Source organism: Myodes glareolus, chromosome 11 (assembly GCF_982192425.1).
Source record: "Myodes glareolus chromosome 11, mMyoGla1.1, whole genome shotgun sequence".
Taxonomy (NCBI): domain Eukaryota; kingdom Metazoa; phylum Chordata; class Mammalia; order Rodentia; family Cricetidae; genus Myodes; species Myodes glareolus.
The window spans coordinates 41,789,029-41,804,636 of record NC_142036.1 but is presented as its reverse complement, the minus strand read 5'-3'; the positions used below and the strand labels follow the sequence as shown (position 1 = coordinate 41,804,636).

Sequence of the window (15,608 nt, the reverse complement as noted above, 5' to 3'; positions counted from 1 at the left end):
TATAGACAACCAAACAAACCTACTTTAGGTCCCACTTAATGATTTGGACATGCATCATCTCTGTAACCACCTGCACATCCTTGAAACTTAGGATACTGGCTCTCGGCACCCCCTACTCCCAATCCTCACGTTTCATGTGAAGAAGCCAATAAGGACTTTCCTGTCCATCAACCTCCCTGTGTAGAAAGTTCAGCATCCCTGCAGGTACGGGTGTTCCCTGCAGAGGTTTTCTGAATGCAGAACGTTCGCTTCCTTTGAATAGCTGAAAAAACTGCCCAATAAGTCTAGTATCGTTTATTGCCCACTCCACCCCACACCCTGCCCGATGCCAGGTGCAGCTCTCATTCTCACCTGCAGTGAGGCCAGCTCCACCGCCTTCTGGGCCAGTGTCAGCAAATTAGCCTCCTGGGACGCCCTGCGCCTCCGTCTTGTGCTCTGGATCACCCCACCTCGCATCATCTGTCCACAGTCTCCTAGGCCCCCTGCCCTCATGACCTCCTCATTACCCATGGGAGGAGCCTCCCGCTCCCGACCGTTGGGTGCCAGTCTCTCCCCATCAGCCAGCATCTGAGACTCCCTTAGTTCTAATGAGAATCCCAGGGCTTCAGAATGGGGCTGCCCCAGGGAGCCCGGTGGTGGCTGCTGAAGAGGCCAGTGATGAAGAAACAGATTGCCTGTGGGCTCCTGCCCAGGTTGGGTGCCAGCTCCATCAAGGGAGTTGGAAGGCAGAATCCCCTCCTTGGAGAGACGGCGGGAGCGCCGTGGGAAGGCCATCTGGGGCTGAGGTAGCACAGGCTGTGGGGCGGAGTCCTGCAGGAGGGCCTTGCGTAGTTCAGGGTTCATATCTGGATTGTGAGGAAAGGGGTAGGGGGCCATGCTGTGATGAGCCAGGTGGGTCTGTCCCAGTGGCCCACCCGGTGCCAGGCCAAAGTCCTGGGGTTGCTGGGAAGGCGGCTGATGCATGGAGTAATAGTTCTCAAATAGCTGCATCTGGGGCAGGGCTGCCGGCTGCTGCTGCTGTTGCTGCTTCTGAGGCGGGAAGGAGGTGGGGTTAGAGGGCTGCGGGCCCTGTCGGAAGACCTGGCGGTTCATCTGGTGGCCAAAAGCCAGTTGAAAGGGTTGCAAGGGCAGTGTCTGGTTTGGGGGTTTCTTGGCTGCATGGAAAGAGTTCAAGGGTGCCTGGGGCCTCCCCACGTCCAGCTGCATCTTCTGGGGCACCATGGGCTGCACTGCATTTCCATAGTGATCCAGCTGTGGACCCCCAGGTTTGTTCCCCTTCAGTGCCTCGGGGTGGTTATAGTAGGGGGAGACCCCTACGCCTGGATGAGGGCTCCCTTTGGGCCCACTGTAGAGGGACAGGTGGTTCCACGCAGCATGGGGTGGAGGCTGGCCAGGTTGTTGCTGCCAGCCACTGTCACTAATGCCTCCACCTCCTGAGCGCTCCAGGCCCCGCCCCGGAGCCATCACAGAGTTGGGCCACTTCACTGAGCCTACTTGAGCTTGCTGGGACAACATGGCTGCTGTGGTTCGCTCAGACCCATATACCACAGAGTTCAGCAGAGCCAGGTTGTTGGAAGGAGACAGCTCCACAGGCTGGGTGGTGGAGGCAACCCCTGCTGGGCCTTCGTGGGCCTCGTACTGTTCCTCCTTCGCTCTGAGGGACGGTGGTGGAGCCTTCAGCGGTGGTGGCTGTTCCTTGGAAGCTGGGTCCTGGTCCCCAAAAGGGCAACGCTTGCGCTTATTCTGAGCCTTGGGCTGGGCCTGGAGGTTCATGGTGTGGCCAACTAAGCCCTGGCAGAGACGTCCTTCAGCAGCTGCCCATCCCTTGGGAGAAGGTCCTGCTGGAAGACTGGCCACAGTCCCAGGCCGGTAGCCAGTGAGGGCAGAAGAGGGGCAGAGGAAAACACAGGAGCCAAGTAATGTCCGCAGGTCCTTCCTCTTCTGGAGCGGTTCTTGGGCTCGCCTACATGTCCCCAATCATGTTGCTGCACCAGATCCTGGAGCCTGAGGAGGAAGAAGGGGTGAGAGCCATTAGCCACAGGATCCCTGGGGATCAGCAGCAGTGTCCCCCTGCCTCAGGTCACACGGGGGCCAGGAACCAGGGGGACACTGCGGGAAGGCAGCAGGAACAGCAGCCTCTGTCACTGTCACTCTCCCCTGTCCCACCACCTCTGGCTAGACTCCAGGTGTGCGGCACTTGAGTGTGTAATTTGTGCTCTGTAAAAAGACTCATGCTGAGGGGCCAAGTGGAGCTGCCCTGCAGTCTAAGCCCCAAGGCAAACCGAGAAAAGGGAAAACAGAGGACAGGTGAAGACCCTTGTCCTATTAAAGTTGGTTCCGGCACTGGGCAGGCCGGGTCTGGTCCTCCTTACACATCTGTCTACACAAAAGCCCCTGACCCACAGGCCACCGCCACCGCCACCACTCCACTGGAAGACAAAGGACGTTAGGGGACAGGGACTATTTATTCCCAGTATGGCCACCCATCCTTTGTAGCTACACCAGGCTCTTGCAAAGCCTAGGACCCAGACAGAGTTAGGCCTGCAGCCTTTTATGCTGAGGCATGTAGGTGAGGCCCCACCCCTGGGAAGAGCTGCAGGGTGGGGCTCTGGCTGCCAGAGTCTTTCTCAAACTAGCACAGAACCTGTTTTGCAACCCTGGCTGGCTGGGGGCCCAATTTAGTCTAGTGGCTGGTCAGCAGCAGCTGCAGGGCGGCTGCCACCTCCTTCCCCTCCACTGTTCAAGAGCGGCTGGCTAAAGCTGAATCGAACTCAAAGAGAAAGGGTGCAGAGTTCTAGAACTTAGGCCCCAACATGTCCCGTGATGTAAAGTGCTCAGCTTTCCTGCTTTACCATAATTTTAGGGATGGGGTTGCTGGGATGGGGGCTTCATATATGTTAAGCACATGTTGTACACATAAGCCAGACCAGACTCCCCAAACTCCTCTAACTTGATGTTTTAAGACGACTGTTATATGGACATTGCTACAGAACAGAATCCAGGCCTGTATTTCACAACATGCATAGCAGCTTGCTAGATAGTTAAGTTTTTGTTCTTTCTTCAGATAAAATTGTGTTTCTTTAATTTGTTTGTTTGTTTTCTCCCTGGGAAATTGGTGGGAGCAGCCCACCTCTTTCCCAAGGCTCTGGCCTTGAGTCTCTCAGGAAGGCTAGAGGCAGGCAAAGGCGAATCTGCAGATCCCGGTAAACTCTGAAAGCAACAGACACCACGTTAGCAGGTGGGGCAGTTCCCAGAAAACCAGCAGGGAACAGACCGGGCGTCACAAGCCCTGCCCACAAGAAGCCCTGCCTACACCTACGGCTCCCCTCCCAGACAAACGGCGCTATCGCTGCTCTGCACGTTTCCGCAGCAGCCCCGGCTCCCGGACTGGCCTGCCAGCCAGCTCGGTCGCCTGACTCACTGGAGGCCCCCCTCCTGCTCTTTCACTTTCACCCAGCACCCAGAAGGGGAGTAACTTCCTCCTCCATTTCCTTCCTCGGCTCCGGGGCCCCGAAGACAGTGCGAGCCCCTAGCCTGGACGCCTCTTTTGTTTTCATTTGCTATAAATTTCAGGGAAGGAGGGACAGAGAGGGCTCTGAGGCACCCCAGACCCAGGAGGAAGGGGAGAATTTGGACAAGAACTCAGAGCTGAGGGCCAGAGTAACAAGCTTTTTGAAGAAAACTATCTATTGCTTTTAAAACCCCTTTCTTGAGCAGAGAACCAAATGCCAGCCAGAGAGGGACAATCCCCCTCTGGGGCCTCCACGAAGCTGAAGGGTAGGACTGAGGAGTTCCACCTCTCTGAGGGAGACCCAAGTCTGGCAAACTAAACACAATGTGTGTCTGCAGCAAGACAGAGGAAGAAAGACGACTATGTGAGAGAGGGGGAGAAACAGAGGAGACAGACAGGTCAGAGGGCAGCCCAACAGGCCACGTGCCCGGAGGGGGCTGCAAGCTCAGGGAGGCTCACATTCATTTGTGGGAGCCAGGCTTTGGGGGCCTGGAAAGGGGGAGGTCCACGTGGCAGGCAGGCATGGGTGCATGTGCAGAGGGGGGCCTAGGCAGGGGAATGGCTATTCAGTGCCTGGCGCAGGGTTTGAAGGGGTGAGGTGGAGGGAGCTCCAGGGTTTGGTTGCTCTTGCTCATGGGTCTGTGGGGTAGCAGGGGAGATATAAGTCAGAAGGTGAGACCAGCTCTGTCCTGCTTCCTACCCTTCACACTAGGCAGAACCCACCGTTCGGCATACCACAACAGGAGAGACAGGGACAAACGACGGGAGGGGTTGGTTTGGGGAAAGACAGAATCACCCCATAAGCTTCTTGTTGCAGAGATCTTTACCGCAAGGTCCTTTCTGCCCTGCAAGAGAGCCACAGACATAGGCCTAAGAGAAGAGGGACCTATGGGGAAGTGGGAAGGGCCACCTAGGCAGTCAAACTCTAAGTAGCCCAAACAGAAATAATGTGGTCTACCTGTGCCAGGAGGGCCCAAAGTACTTTGTATTTTTTAAAATTCCTGTTATCAAGCATGGATATTTTAACCCCCATTTTGTAGGTAAGCTGGTAAGGCTTACAGGAAAAAGGTAATTTGCCTATGGTCACACATGATTACATCACCAGGACTTGAAGCCAGGCATGTCAGACTCAAGATGAAGTCCTCAACACACACCCCTCTGATCTTAGGCCCCATATGTTCACCTTTCCTTGGGCCCAGGGCAAGGGCTTGCTGGATACAGACAGCTTCTTCACTAGCTCTGGGCAGTGCTCGCCTATTCCTATTTGAGCTACGGCAGTAACCCCTCTTAGACTCTCCTCAAACATAACTGAGATCCTCAATCTTTTTGTTTGTTGGCTTGTTTGGCTTGTTTGTTTTTTGAGACAGAGTTTCTCTGTGTCACAGTCCTGGCTGTCCTAGAACTCGCTTTGTAGAGCGAGCTGGCCTCAAACTCACTGAGATCTGCCTGCCTCTGCCTCCTAAGTGCTGTGATTAAAGGCATGCACCATCACCGGCCAGCTGAGACCCTCAATCTTAAGAGAAGCAGGGGAGGGGCCTCACCACAGAGAGACAGCAGGTCTAAGGCCCACCTGCTGGAGTCATGACGCCTGTACTGGCTACACTGGCCCACCCTATGCCTAGGCTCTCTCACACAAGCACCTCAGTCTTGGTTGTTGTTGTGGGGCTTTCACCTCCCAGAGTACCCAGGCACCTCCCACCCTCACAACTCTAACAGGCCTGAGCCACTTCCTCTGTTTTTCCTGTCACGCCCTCCATCTCCTCAGCCCTTCAGGTGTCGGTCAGCCTGACCTTCCTCACAGTGAGGAAGAAGGAAGCCACCTCCTCCAAGGGCTGCCAGTCAATGGGCCAAATCCCCAAGGTTCAAGATGAAGGTGTGAGGAGGAACCCCTGCTGGCAGGTCACCCCTGGGACCAGCTGCAGGGCCTCTGACAACGGTTGCGAGAACACAGCAGGAGGAAACCCGCAGCCACCAAGGGGCCCAGACACAGCAACCACTTTGTCAGTCTATGCGACCGTCATGTTCCCTTCCGCGGTCCCTTCCTCTAGAAGCCTCTCTGCTGCAACCAATCTCTGACCAGAGAGCCGCAGGTCTGCCTACGCTGCACACAAAGCATTGTCAGTGGCCTGGGCCCAGTGAGGCTCTCAGAGAGCTCTATGGTAAAAAGCACTGTCTCTGCAGAATGGGGGGGGGGGGGGGCGTGCGCCAAGAAAAAGAAACTGTGCTGAACCCATGTGTGGGTTTCAGACACATGAGAAAGTTCTGGAAGCCCTTGGGGTGCTTTCGGTGCTAATGGTCACTATACTCTAAAGCAGTGCTTCATCTAGGAGAATCTACTGGGACCTTCAGGGCAGGGGAAAAGTGGCCACTGAGAGGGGACTGGGCTACTCATCAGCCACCTGGGCCATTCGATTTGTTCATCTGAGACACAAGACTGCCGTAAGTCACAGAGACCAGGGACGAAGAGCCCAGCTTGGTCCAGGGTCACAGGGGTCAACTCTGAAATGAAGGCAAGAACCAGCTAGAAAGCTCTCCTAGCCCTTAGAGAGCTGAAAGTTCCTACTCCAAATGATTTGTTTGTTTTGATTGAGGCCGTCTCACTACGAAGCACAGGCTAGCTTTGAACTCTAGACCTTCTTACCTTGGCCACCTGAGTACTGACATTATGAATATGCACTGCCACCCCCAGTCCTACAAGCCCAGCTCAAGAAAGCAAGGGAATATGGCTTGGGGTCTCCCACCCAAGAGTAAAACATCAACAGGGTACTACAAGACCCTAACCTCCACGCAAGTCTTATTTCTGAGAGCTGAAGACGGTTGCCTTGGGGCAAAGTCTGAACTACCTACCCTGCCCAAAAAGTCCCCAGACTCTGGCTCCTGCCGGCTCTCATAGCACTTCATGCATGAAGGATACGGTCAGGTCTCATCAACCGGCTTTCCCATTGTGCGAGGCTGCATCCCTGCATTTCCACCCTTCACACTGACCACGACCCTTTAGCCACTGCTTCCTCTGGGAAGCTCTCTAACCCTGAGGCCGGGAGAGGGACCACGCAGCGAGCTCATCACATCGCCTGACTCCACCACACACCTATTTGCCTGGTTCCTCCTCATCTCTGGTGCAGACCCCTGGGCCTTGACACTCAATCTGGACCTGCCTAGTGGGGTGTTCATTCAAGACTGCTCCCAAGATTTGCACTTTAGAACTTACCCAGCAAAAGGGGCCACAGCCAGGTAGGTGGGCCTGCCTAGTCCCAGGCCTGTTTCATCTCCCTGATAGATAACAGAGCTCCCAGGCTGCTGAGGCGACTTAAAGGGCCCACGTTAGCTCTCCCAACAAGACACACAGAGCCCATGTCCTCTCCAACAAAGCTGAACACATGTCCATCTCCAGTGGCAGGCCCATGAGTCATCTGCTCCTGGACCATCATTCACTGCCCCATTCTATACTCAAGTCACCTGGAAAAGTACCAGCTCGCCTGCCCCTGAGGCTTCTCACCCCAGCCTGGGCCATGGCCAGGAACACAAGCCTTTAGATCTGTTTACCTCATGTCCTGACATGGCTGGACTGGGTCTCAAGACACCAGATCTGTCTAAAACATTAAAGGTGCATGCCAAGGGGTCCAGCATGGTCTAGCTGGCCTCCCAGCCTGGTTTACTCTCTGAATGGCTTTCTCAGATAACTGAGGTTTCTGGCTACAGTCAACGCAGTAAGTGTTCTGGAAATGCCATCTTGGGCCTGTCAGAGTTGTGAGGTCTTGGGTAAACCTTCCCTCTAGATACAAAGTAGCCATCAAACCACCATTTGTTCCCCACTCCAGGGCAACAAGGAGTTCACAGTCGGGCCGGAGAGCCAATTTCTCCAGACCACTGCACACAAGCTCTGTTCTCAGGGGCTGCACGACGGTGAGTAGAGAGGCTTTGATCAGAAGGTGCTGACCTGCCTGCCACAGGGACCAGGGAGAACAGAGCAGGCGGGACGGCTGTGGCGGACCCATTCCTCATCCAGACACCCTGGGTCACCTTTTCCCCAGACTAAACTTCGGTTCAGAGATGCAGAACCTAGGTCGACAGGCTAGGGAGGGAGTCCCCAGGGTCTCAGTTATGAAGTTGGCCAGGCTCAAAAACTTGGCCAAGATTCAAGTTGAATACAGTATGAGCTTTGACAGCAAAAAAAGGTCAACAGTGAGTTGCTCTTATGTGTGAGAGGGGAATCCTCGACCTGATAAGACACGGGGCTCCAGCCTAAGCAGCCATCTTAACTGTCTCCCTCTCCCACTGCCCCACAAACACCAGCAAGCTGTCCATCGGGGACCAGGATGACCAGTTTCCTTTTATGGGAGGAAACTCATGCAGAGAGAAAGGCTATTGGGGCCGAGCAGAGAACCAAGCATCCACACTCAGCACAGCCTCCACCGAGGGACTGGCTGGCTGCATGCCTACTAGACAAGGGTCACCACCTTGTCGATAAAACTCTCCTCAAAGAACAAAGACCAGAAGCAAGGGGTGACAGTGACATACTCTGTAAGAAAAGACAGGGCTGGGCAGGTGGTTCCGTGAAGTGTTTGCCATTCAAGTAGGAATATCTCCACTTGGATCCCCAGCGCCCATATCAGAAGCTAGTCATTGACAGGGCGCCCATAATCCCAGCATTGGGAGCTGGAGACAGGAAGACTCTTATGACATACCGGGCAGTCAGTCTAGTCAATTGTCAAGCTCCTAGTTCAATAGGAGCTTACTCAAAAATCAGGTCAAGATATGAATGTGGAGGACACCAACATTGACCTCTAGCCTCACAGTCACACGTGCACACACACCCTCAACTCCAGAGACAGAATGACAGCCGTCCTCAGGTGGCTGGACCTGGGGTGGGGGCCTCTAGTCTGTGCCCTCAAACACTCTATGCCCCGTGATAGTCACACCACCAGTCTGTCTGCTCTAGTCCTTCCCTTCTGGAAAGGTCTGACTCCCCCGTAGGTCTTGGGCAGGGCTCTCTGGAGGTTGCCTGAGTGCCCCAGTGCCAACCTCGGCCCTGAGCCAAGATATAAAGGAGGCCAGTCACAGGGGCCTTGCTTAACACTGCCTGCCCTGCCTCTTCCCCCAGCGCACACACCCTGCCACAGCTGTGCAGGTCTGCCTGGGCCCCTCCATCCATTCAACAGGCATTCGATGGCACTGGCTGTGTGCCAGGCTCTCAGGAGACACAGGAGACAAGGCATGGTTTTCTACCCTGTGGAGCGTCTAGTGAAGTGGGCAGAGACAGACACAGAGACGCATAACAAGTATAATACAGGGAAGAGGGAGGGCTGGGGTGAACACAAGGGACAGTGACCCTCAGGGAGTTCCCTCTTTGAACCTCTGCTAAAGCTGCCCCTTTGCTCTAAACTGTTAGCTCTGCTAACACTCTGTCTCCAGCGCACACCGTTGTTGCCCCTACTGATCCATCTTGCCATTCCATGACTACTCCACAGTGCTTCAAGGGCTTAGAAGCAGATGGAGAAGCTAATGGGCGGCTTGCCAGGGAACTAGGTATCTGGTCCAGTAATCTCCATTCCCCGGTTCCTACATTTGAGAACTTCAGACAGGGCATGGGAAGCACAGGAACCAAAAAAAGACCCACGGAACAAACATCAGACCCACAAGACAGGACCAACTGCGTGCCCAAGGTATGCAAGCGCTGTTTACTTAGACAGACACTGTTTCCCCATTGAGGCCTAAGAGGATGGTCTGAAGAGCAGCCCGTCCCAGAATCCACTTGTGAGAAACCAGCCTGCGGACTCCAAATCATACAGCTGCCCCCTCGTTATGCTCCGTAGTCGTCTGTAGCCTGCCGTGATTCTCAAACCCACCCTGGGTCTGAAAGAGGGAAGAGAGAAAACAGGTAAATCCATAATTCTTCATGAAGAGCCCAAACAGTGCCACGTACTGGAGCCAGCGAGTCAGGACCTGTGGTGACATTTCCTAGGGACCATCACTGCCAAAGTAGTAGTCTGTGTAGAAGACACAAGGGTCCCAAAGAGCCCAGGGCAGACTTTGCTTAGCAAACCCTAGGGATGACTGTGACTCTTACAGAGCCCACGGTCCACCCGGGCGCCCATGTTTATGGAGCTCGTAAGGTGTGGGCAGCAGCTCATTTAACCCCCTTTTTTATTTTATTTTTTTTCCGTTTTACAGGCCAGGAATGGAATACTTAACCAAATGTAACACAAAAGAAGGTAGTAATGGGGAGAGTATAGAACAAGACATAAAAATGAAATGGCAAAAATGGGCACAAATCCTACCTTATCAACAACTATTTAAAATGTCAATGTATAAAATGCTCCAATTAAAAAAACAAACAACAACAACAACAAAAGGCAGTGGTTGGCAGAATTTCTTAAAGGTGATTCAGTGACATATGGTTTACAAGATACTCTTTTTGCTACAAGCCTTAAATACGTGGAAAATAAAGGAAAAAAGACAGCAGGTAGAGGCAGGAGGATCCCTATAAGTTCGAGGCCAGCCTGGTCTGCAGAGCCAGTTCCAGGCCATCAAAGGCTACATTGTAAGGCTCTGTCTCAACCCCACCCGGAGAAAAAGGAAAGGAAAAGAAGGGGCCAGAAACGGGGGCTGGAGAGATGGCTCAGTGGTTAAGAGCATTGCCTGCTCTTCCAAAGGTCCTGAGTTCAATTCCCAGCAACCACATGGTGGCTCACAACCATCTGTAATGAGGTCTGGTGCCCTCTTCTGGCCTGCAGACATACACGCAGACAGAATATTATATACATAATAAATAAATAAATAAATATATTTAAAAAAAAAAAAGAAGGGGCCAGAAAGATGGACCAGTCGGTAAAATGCTTGGTGTAAACGTTAGGACCTGAGTTCAGATCCCCAGCACCCACACACAAAGCCGAGCACAGCAGCACACGCACAGCAGCACACGCCTGTAAGCCCAGGAGAAGACAGAGGATCCCTGGGCTTGCTGGTCCAGTGAGACTAGCTCAAAAATAAGGGGGACCGTCTGAGGAGGACATCTGACCATGACCTCTGGCCTTAATATACATCTAGCAAGCGTGCGTGCATGAATGCTCACACACACACAGACATACAAAACCCCACACTCCTGCATACCCATGAGCACAATACATTCACAAAACGCACAAACACACCAAGTAAATATATAAAGGACAAAAGAACGAAAAAAAAAAAAAAAACACCATGCAAACAGTATCCAAAGGAGAACTGGAAGGGCTGAACAGTGTTTAGGCAAAACTGATCTTTAGACAAAAGTTAGAGACAAAGCAAAACATTGTGTCATGGTAACAATGATGGTCCATCAAGAAACTATCACAGTCAGAAACATGCAGGCGCCTAACAAAAAACAAAACAAAAGAAACAAAGCCAACACTGTCAGAATTGAAGGAAACAGTCAGTTCGACTAATACCATCAAAGACTTTAACAGTCCACTTTTTTTTTGAGACAAGGTTTTACTCTAGCCCAAACTGGTCTAGAACTTGATGTAATCCTTCTGGCTCAGCTTCTCAAGTGCTAGGATAACGATGTGAATCCTTAAACCTGGTCTCAACAACAAGAAAAAGAAAGCTGGAATAAGACAAAGCAATTCTATCTGAAAGTCACCTCTGCAACACCATACACTCTCTCTTCGGAGCACAGTCACTAGGTCGGGTCAGAAAGCAAGTAAGTTTTGGGGTTGTTTTAGTTTTTTGTTTTTGGTTTTTTTTGTTTTGTTTTTGTTTTTGTTTTTTGTTTTTTTGGTTAAGGAAGGGGGTTCCAGACAGGGTTTCTCTGTGTAACAGCCAGCCCTGTCTGTCCTTTTAACTCTCTCTGTAGACTAGGCTGGCCTTGAACTTGCAGAAATCTACCTGCCTCTGCCCCCTGAGTGTACCACCACTGCCCAGCACAATCAAAGAAATCTTAATAAATTTAAAAGGACTGAAATTATACAAAATATGTTCTTTGATCAGAATGAGCTAAAATTCGAAAGCAAATAATAAATTTGAGAAATTTTCAGAAAACAAAGGCTCAAGGACCTGTACATACTCTCCGAGCTTGTGAAGCCACTTCCTCCTCACCACGTTCTCCATGCATGGCAGATCTCGAACATTTGCAAGCATGCAAGTATCTTCTTGCCCGTTCCTTACACCAGACACACTGATTCTGACCCCAATTAAAACAGCTTGCATAAAGCCAAGTGTGGGGGCACACACCTTTAATTCCAGTACCCAGTACTCAGGACACAGAGGCAGGGGGATTTCTGTGAGTTCTAGGCCAGCCACAGATACATAGTGAGACCACCTTTAAAAAAAGAAAAAAAACCTAAATAGCTTCGAGATGAAGCAGCCTTTGCGTCACAACAGGTCACCTTGCTTTTCCCTGGGGAAACAGCCCGTGGTATTCTCACTCTGTGGCCCAGACGCACTTCCTCCCCAAGACAGAAGCTAACTTTTACAGGCCACTCGTCCGAGTGGGGCATTTTTCAAACCCTGGTTCATGACAATCCATCCTTATAAACCATACAAAGATGGACCCTGTCCTTTCAATGGAGGGACACTCAGACTCAGCTCTAAATGTCGCAGAAACAAGATCCAAATGCTGTCTGCCTCCAAGGTCCCGCCTCTTTCCACCTCCCTACACCTGCAGTTCCCAGAAGGAGTGAACAATACTTTTGAGAACCCTACAAAGCCAGTGTAGCCTCTGCCTTCCCACCCACTCCATCCTAAGGATGCTCTTCCTGGGGACATTTTCAACCAGGGTGTGGTATATCACATTCCTCTCAAGAGATGATCCAAATCTTCTAGAAACAGATCCCTACTGGGGGTGCTGATGAAAGGCTCCTGGAAGTCAGGAGAGCCCAGAGAGTGGGAGAGGGGAGCCCACAGAGGTAGGCTGGGAGCTACAGCTCAGAGCGACTTCCGTCAGGTAAAGGTCTCCCATCACATCAAGACGGCTTGGGCCTCTCTCCAGAGCCAACTGGCAGAGCTCAGCTGGGAAAGCTGGAGAGATTCCAAATATCAAGGGATGTCCATGTTCACTCAACCTAACTCCTCATTCAACACAGAAATCCAGAAAAAGGAATTTGTCTTAGGATGTACACCCAGGGGCACAGCAGGGTTCCAGTATTAAGGACTTAAAAACAACACGTCAGGCCTCCATTTCAAAGGGCCCCAGCTCTTCAGAAGACACTGAGGAAAGTTGAAGCCAAGGTTAATCACGCCACTACACAAATACAGCTTTATCCATGTCTTTAACACCGTGCTTCAGGGAGCTGCGGTGCAAGATTGGTACTAAGAACTCCCATTGAATCCGCAGCAAAGCAGATGTCTCCTCCTCTCCCTCTTTTCCACCAATAAACCTCAAAAGTTCCAAGGGGTCAAAGGTCAGAAGAGCACAGAGGCGAGTCCCAGGACTGGAGCCAGGGCTGCCTGTCTCAATAACTTTCTGCAAACTTGAGTCCCAGGCTCCGCCTCCCATCTGGATGCCGCACAGAGCAGTTTTGAAACACCAGGTGAACCGAAGCCTCCAAGACACAACTTCTCCCTGAAGACTGTGAAGACCGCCCTGATGTTCCAGAAGTGTGGCTGACTGAAAACCGCCCCGTGGGTGAGAAGCTCTGGAGAGGCTACAGTGATCCCCACGCCCAAGAATCCTATGGAAGGATCTGTGTGTTTTCCTTCTAGAAGCCACATGCTTCCCACATTCTCCAGGGCTACATCCACAAGCGTCCTCCAAACAAAGCCTGCTCCCCCCGGGCCATCAGATACCCCAAATGCCCAAAAGGTTCAAGTTCTGATCCCTTCCCCTGATGCCCCGAAATGTAAGTCCATTCAGTTCCAAGCTTTAGTTCTCTGAGCACCTATGGCCCCCAGTACCCAGGATGATGAGCAGCAGGCAATCACATGTCTGCATGGGGTTCTATGACTTCTTCTGAGAACTTTAATTTTTGAATGAAAGCTGTTCATGGCATTTGCTAAACAAGGGAGGGGGAGATTAGTAAGCATTCCAAGATCGCATGGGGAAACCCATTTCATGACTGATCAGACGATGACCCAGAAGTAAACTGACCGTGAACCCATGGTCACTTGTTCCAAGGACCAACAGATGACGACCTGAGTAGAGCCATGGGCTGGCAAGGGGATGCCCTCGCACGGTGCGCCTGTCTTAAGTCACTCACTGTTCTGTTGCTGTGACGAGACGCCATGACCAAGGCCAACCCTTAAAAGAGAAAGCATTTTATTGCGGGCTTGCTGACAGTTTCAGAGGTTTGGTCCCTTATCAGCACGTCAGGTAGCACGGCAGGCATGGTGCTGAAGAAGCAGCTGAGAGTCGGACATCCAGATCCACAGGCAGTAGGAATAAAGACACCATGGGCCTGGCTGGGGCTTTTGAAACCTCAAAGCCCACCCCCAGTGAAACACTTCTTCTAAAAGGCCAGCCCTACTCCAGTAAGGACACACCTCCTAATCCTTCTCAAACAGTGCCACTCCCTGGTGACTAAGCATTCAAATAGATGAACCTTGGCAGGGGAGGATGTTCTCATTCAAACCACACTTCACGAACCCTTCAAACCTGCCAGGTCCTCAGTGACTGTCTGGCTCACCTCTTCCCAGCTTTGGGAAGAAGCTGGCAGTCTGGTGTATGGGATCCTAAGCCTTCACCACCACCCCATCCTCTGTCTGATCAGCTCTATAGAGGACCAAGACTCATCTGGTTACCAGGCTTGGTGTAGAAGTGACTGTGTTCCCTGGTTCTCCCAGTAAGCAAAAGAAGCACAAAAACTGGCTGCCAGGAGAGCAGGGTTCATAGCATGGCTGCCAAGAACCCCTCAGAGGGCTGCAGGGTAGATGCAGAGAACTACCCATCTCTCTTACCCAAGCACCATGTAAGCATCGGGCCCTTTCTCAGGCCCGGTCAAGATTCAGGACCTCTGCCAAAGGCTGGCGCATTCCCTGCATTTCTCCAGTCTCTGGGCAGCTGCTGTAGGCCCTTTTCTCCTCTGTTGATTTATTCTTTATTGTTCCTGAAATACACCCAGAGGCCTTTGGCATGCCACACCAGGCACCCGCAGAACATTCAGCCTAAGCCCCAAGTACACACCAACCAGGCACTCTGGGACTTGGGCCAAGCCAACAGGAATGATAGGCCCTAGGGTCAAACCCAACAGTCAAGAAGACCCAAGATCCCACCTAACCCCTAGTCTCTGATCTCCAGATCTTTTCTTAGGACGATAGTGGCTGGGGCACATTTGAGAGAGGAGACATCTGGAAGACCTAAATTAAGCCTCATTATCCCCTTCCACGCATGCGTGAACGGCCCTGAAAGCCCTAGACTGAAGCTCAAAACTGGGCTTCTGGTTGGCTGCCCGTTAAGTGTAATGGGGAGGGAGGCACAGAGGGATCTTTTCTGCCCTCCTCTGCCCCAAATATCTCCCCTACCAATCAGTCCAGTGGTGCCCTAATTCTTACCACTTCACTACATTCTGCGGGTGCAGCACTCTACCCTGTGCGCACGGAAACAGACACACGAAGAGGGGAACTATGCAGCGAGAAGGCTGAACAGGGTGCAGTGTGCAGCCTCTCCCATCGCTAGTCTTTGCAAGCCTCGGCTTCCTTATCAGTGAGTGGGCACCACAATATTAAAGCTACTGTGGGATTAGATGAGGTGGCGCAGAGACGGAGTGCCGAGCACTCAATACATGGCTATTTCCTTCCCCCTTTGCTGGACCTGGGAGAAACGAATGGCTGGCCTCTTCCACCTTCACAGCTGGCTGGCAACAGCTCTGGACAGGCCGGGCAGAACAAGGAGACAAGGAGTCCCAGCAACAGCATTCAGCGTGCAGACTGTAAGACATCTGGTCAACAGGCCCAGGAAAGAGGGCTGGCAAGAACTGCAGAGCACACACAGCCCAGGCCTCCCCTCTTCTAGACTCAACTGCGCCAGCGGAGGCTACAGGGACGCAGTGGGACACAAGTATTCCCCAGAGAACACTGGCAGGGCTTTCGGGCCCACAAGGATGAGCAGCCACCCTCCTGGACTCACTCGAACAAGAGCAATAAAAGGGAAGGCGCCAGGGCCGGAGAGAGGTTGGGAAGGGTGGCC

At 52.4% G+C, this 15,608-nt stretch overlaps 1 protein-coding gene across 4 annotated transcripts in view; it reads right to left on the bottom strand.

Moving 5' to 3' along the window:
• The window catches only part of Mideas (mitotic deacetylase associated SANT domain protein), a 67,429-nt gene that overhangs the window by 19,500 nt on the left and 32,321 nt on the right, over positions 1–15,608 (bottom strand). For all 4 annotated transcript variants that reach the window (XM_048449137.3, XM_085697389.2, XM_048449136.3 and 1 more), the window contains exon 2: positions 352–2,004. In XM_048449137.3, the coding sequence (XP_048305094.3) occupies positions 352–1,773 (1,422 nt within the window). In that variant the 5' untranslated portion in view covers positions 1,774–2,004. The remainder of the gene's footprint in view (positions 1–351; positions 2,005–15,608) is intronic.